General features: G+C 49.0%; 1 protein-coding gene across 1 annotated transcript in view; it reads left to right on the plus strand.

Moving 5' to 3' along the window:
* Nucleotides 1–3,779, plus strand: part of LOC143021593 (uncharacterized) — a 9,393-nt gene extending 5,614 nt beyond the window's left edge. Inside the window, exons 2-3 of the mRNA XM_076179195.1 lie at nucleotides 3,056–3,396; nucleotides 3,638–3,779. Coding sequence (XP_076035310.1) covers nucleotides 3,056–3,396; nucleotides 3,638–3,776 — 480 coding nt within the window. The 3' untranslated portion in view covers nucleotides 3,777–3,779. The remainder of the gene's footprint in view (nucleotides 1–3,055; nucleotides 3,397–3,637) is intronic.
* Nucleotides 3,780–5,000: the final 1,221 nt, after the last annotated feature.

Raw genomic sequence — 5,000 nt, forward strand, 5'->3', positions numbered from 1 at the left:
ATGGCACAGTGTCACTGGGCTTCGAAATCTTTCCTTATCATCAGATAAGGTTCAATTATCGGAGCTCATTGAGAGGTAGTTATCGCTAACGCCAAAGACAGCTTGAATGTAGTGTATACATGTACACGCCTCTTCCATGCATAATCCTCCTCTCTACACAGGAGATGAATAGTTTTTGATAAATTTATAGACGAAGAATCTACGTTATTATCAGTATCGGTTGTCGTTAATCGGTACTGACTTTGCCCCGATTCTTGAAATGTATTGAAGAAATCGATACATTAATAAAACTAAGGACAGGAATATGAATTGAAAATAGTCTATCTGAAACCACAGAGTTGATACAGATCACCTGTCTCAGAAGATAAAATTGCTTTGAAATATGGTTATTGAAAGATCTGTTTTATTTTACTTTTACTTTACTTTTTACGAAACTTGAGAAACTGATATAACATAAAGATGGGACACTTCCACAAGGCAATGAGGAGGACGAAGTTTGTAGCTATAACAAACAATTCTTTCGGAAAATTTGCTATAAAAGTACATAATTCTTTAAGTGTTCATGGATTTAGAAAAAGGTATTGTACATTGTTAACTGTGTCACATACAAAAGATCTCCTAGTCCCTTATGTAATTGTGAGCAACACGTAAATTCTGCTCATCTTTTGTTCCAATTGTTGTCGATGTAATAATCGTACTCTCCATAATAATTAGCATACAATAACTATTTTTAAAAAGTGGAAAAAACAAAACATTACTTCGTGACAAGGAAAAATCATGTATGCATGAAAGGAACGAACATTTTAGAGAATTGCGTGATACTACCAAGGAAATGTATTAACTTATCAATCTATCGAGACACCTCAATTAATAATTCAAATGTATCGGTATTGCTAAACTATCAATAGACTGTCCTGTTACATCAATATTATATCAATATATCAATATTGGTGTAGTTGATATCAAGGCATCGGCATTAGAGTATCATGCGGATGAATCAATGTATTATTGCATGTATACACAACATATGTGTGCGTGTATAGATATACAAACATATGCTCGGCAAGATGGCAGCAGACAGGACTCTTGATCATTATGGTCCGGATCGAGGCTCGCGATTGTTGTGTTTTATCATTTGAAAGACATCACTGCAACTAGTGACTTGTTTATGGTATATGTTTATACACACACACACACACACACACACACACACAACACACCACAACACTCACACACACACACACAACACACACACACACACATTATATATATATATATATATGTATATATGTGTATTTATCGGCTGAAAGAAACCTGCACAGCGAAGCTATAGCGATAATCCCATACCACACTCCTGGTCATATGGCCATTTCCCGAAGGTTGAGTGTGGTTTGAATTTTCCGCCAAAATCATCGGAAATTTAAAATTCCCGGCTCTGTGCAGGCATGCGCATTGTCGACCCCACCTCCCCCTCCCTATCCCCTCCCTTCTTACCCGGCTAGCTCGAGCCGGACGTCGCGTCACTTAGCATCGCGGAACCAGACGAGTCGGTCACTCCACAACCCACCTTCTTTTCATGCCGGTAAGTCTGGTTCCTGCTCGTGCTCGTGTGTTCTCGTAGGGAGCCCTACCTGTTCTCCTGCAGTTTTTCCCCTTCGGTGTTGTGTCCAGACACCTTTGGGACACCCCTTCTATGATTATCATTATTCTATTTTCAGACCAAACGCTTGTGTGTGGAATCCGGCTGCACAGCCAGGGATCTCGTCAGACGGCCACCACGACCTCTGCTCCCGCCATGCCCCTTGTTTCTCACAAGCTGGCTTTAACCCCCTAGCCTGCGTTGTGTGCAAAGCGCGGGTTGAGGAGATTCGTGCTGCTCCTCCCAAAACCCGTTCCAAGCTAGCCGCCCTCGAACTTCTTCGGGAGGCATGGCACAGAGCTCGGAAATTGAAATCCGCTGACGACCCCCCCCCCCCCTGGTGTGGGCGGATCCGGCGTTAGGCGTGGAATTGGGCCTCGTTCGCCCTCGCCATCCGTCTCCCTATGTCTCCGAGACTTCCGTTGGTGGACAACCTGGGCCTCTCGGAGTACAAGGGGACGAGTCTGATGTTGCGGAGTATGGTGTCCCCGAGCGTCCTCAGGCCTCTCGGCAGCCCCATACATCCGACCATCAAGGGTCCTTAAAACCCTTACGGCTTGCTTTGTCAAGCACCCCCACGAACTCGTCTTCCTCCCTAGTTCACTCACGTGAACCCGGCAGGAAATCTCGCTCGAAAAAGAGGTCTGCCTCACCGAGGTCCAGGACGCTCAGCTTGTCCCCACCCTCCACAGCCTCTCCCCCCAACTCGCCCTCCCTTCCTCGCTCTCCTTTTCCTCGCCGTAAATCCCACAAGGGCAGGGAGCCGGGGGACGAAACGAGGGGAGAGGGAACTCTGGCTGCCCAAGTGGCTGCCCTCCTTCCGTCCCTGATAGGCCCCGTCCTTGAATCGGCCCTATCACATTATCCGGCCTTTCAGGCCGCGCAAATCATAACGCACCCCTCTCCAGAGCAACCTCCTATTGAACCTACGGCTCTAGCACCCACTCCACTCTCCCTCCTGGTCCTTCCCTCCGCCCCTCCGTGCCGGCGACAGGTATAGGACTAGAAGGCCCCTCTCCGGAGGAACCCCCCAATCAGACGTCCGTCGGGTTGGACGGGGTGGAGGACCACTTACAGTTCTTCTTTACCTTATCCTCCTACCATGACGGACTCTTGAGTTCACCCCTTCTCATGGTGTGACCTTCCCCGGTCCTGGGAGTACTCGTTTGGAGAAGATCACAAGCTAGTGGCCTGGTCTCCCGACTACTCGCTACTGGAGGGCTGGAGGAGGAGAGATGACGTTATCCTAAAGTGGGCCAACGACGCGGAGGGGGCTAAGGTTCTATATAAGATTCGACCCCTCTCCGCCCCGGCCTCCACGCCCTCCAGGATTTCCACCTCTAACACTCTGGACGCATTAGGTGCTCTCCTGGAGAACCCTCGTTTAAACCCTGATGGGCATATGTTTGTCGACAGGTCGGGGGACTCACCGGCGGTAGCACTCTCCCTGCTCTCGAGCGGGCCCAAGACCAACCCAAGACGGTTCCTCCTCGACGGCATATCCCTTCATCATTCCCCGTCGTCCTGCCACCACCCTTCGCGCCGGAGGGCCTGCGCGATTGCTTGTGGCACTCGGGCAGGGACCCCGCCCTCCCCCATCAACTTAGTGAACCGGAGGCTAAGTTGCTGACGACGGAGGCCTCGACCAGACAAGACCTTGCCTCTACCATCTCGACCGTCACGGCAATGGCGATGATGAGGAACTGGCTGACGACGCTCGCCACGAGCTTTGAGGACTTCCCGCGGGAAGAATTGAGGTGAGTGGGATATTTCAATCTATAGAGGGTCCAGACCTGTCCTGGCGAGAGACGCTCGGGTAGCGTCTTCACCCAGGACGGAGCCTCTTGACTAGCGCCCGAGGACGAGGTCGTTCGGAAACGACCTCGGCTTCACATATGTTATACGTTCTACAATTGAGCGATGTGACTTTATTACACCCTCCGGGGATCGGGATCCTTCTCGCCCTACTAATTTGATTCGCGTGTTTTCTGTATGCAGAGACACCCTGGCGGCACTCTCTACCGTGGCAGAGGGTACAGCCAACATGGCGTCATCAGCCCTACCCCAGCAGCGAGGGCCTTCACCGCGGCTCGTCTGGCAGCTCGTCAGTCTGCAGCGCGGTCGGCCCCGGAGATAGCTCGCCGGGGCGTGGTGAGAGCAGCTCCCCTTTTCCCGTGGTCTGTTCGACCGGGGGAAGCGACAGACCGCGTCCTTCGCTACGGGCCCGACCGTCATCCAGATCCAACAACCCTTCCCCAACCGGAGATTCCAGGACTTCCTTCGGAGACACGCGATAGTGACCATCTCCGCTAGCACAGTTCTGGACTTCCCTGTCTTGGCTAGCTGACACCACCAACAGGGCACCGGAATGGCCGACCCAGGCCATGCCCCCCACGCCCACAACATCAAGAGGCCTCGCGGCATCGCTGGCGTTTTCTCCGCACCCACTCTGTGGAACGGGTGCAGGACCTCGGGGGCTGGGCATCAGCAACTTCCTTCAGGACACGGTATCTCTACCACTCGATCACCCCTGTCCCATGTGTCGCCATGGGAACGGCTCCACCCTCTTCGCAAAAGAAGGGGGGGGGGGCAAAGGCGCACGGGGGGGTGGGGGAAGGCCCAGGAACCGCCTGGAGCAAGATACAATATTCTACATAGAATTTATGCACTATGTGAATTGTACAATATTATTTTTATAAAAAATAAATAAATAAATGAATATATATATATATATATATTGATATATCGATATAAGTAAAAAAAAAAAAAAAAAAAAACAGGTCGAAATGGACATGACTTCTCCTATCCAACTTAAGCTAATCTATAGTCATGATGGTCAAGAACTTTACCATGTTGAAATTAATTTCAACGCTCACTGTGACTCAGGTCGAAATGACCATGACTTTTCCTATTCAACTTGAGCTAATCTACAGTCATGATGGTCGAGAATTTTACCATGTTGAATTAATTTCGACGCTCAACCGTGACTCAGGTGGGAAATGGACATGACTTTTCCTATTCAACTTGAGCTAATCTACAGTCATGATGGTCGAGAATTTTACCATGTTAAAATTGATTTCGACGCTCACTGTGACTTAGGTCGAAATGACCATGACTTTTCCTATTCAACCTAAGCTAATCTGTAGTCATGATGGTCAAGAATTTTACCATGTTAACTAATTCAACGCCCACTGTGACTCAGGTCGACATGAACAGGACTTTTCCTATTCAACTTAATTTAATCTACAGTCATGATGGTCGAGAATTTTACCATGTTAAAATTAATTTCGACGCTCACTGTGACTTAGGTCGAAATGACCATGACTTTTCCTATTCAACTTAAGCTAATCTGTAGTCATGA

This window comes from Oratosquilla oratoria, chromosome 42 (genome assembly GCF_046742065.1).
Source record: "Oratosquilla oratoria isolate Oo_2021 chromosome 42, ASM4674206v1, whole genome shotgun sequence".
NCBI lineage: Eukaryota > Metazoa > Arthropoda > Malacostraca > Stomatopoda > Squillidae > Oratosquilla > Oratosquilla oratoria.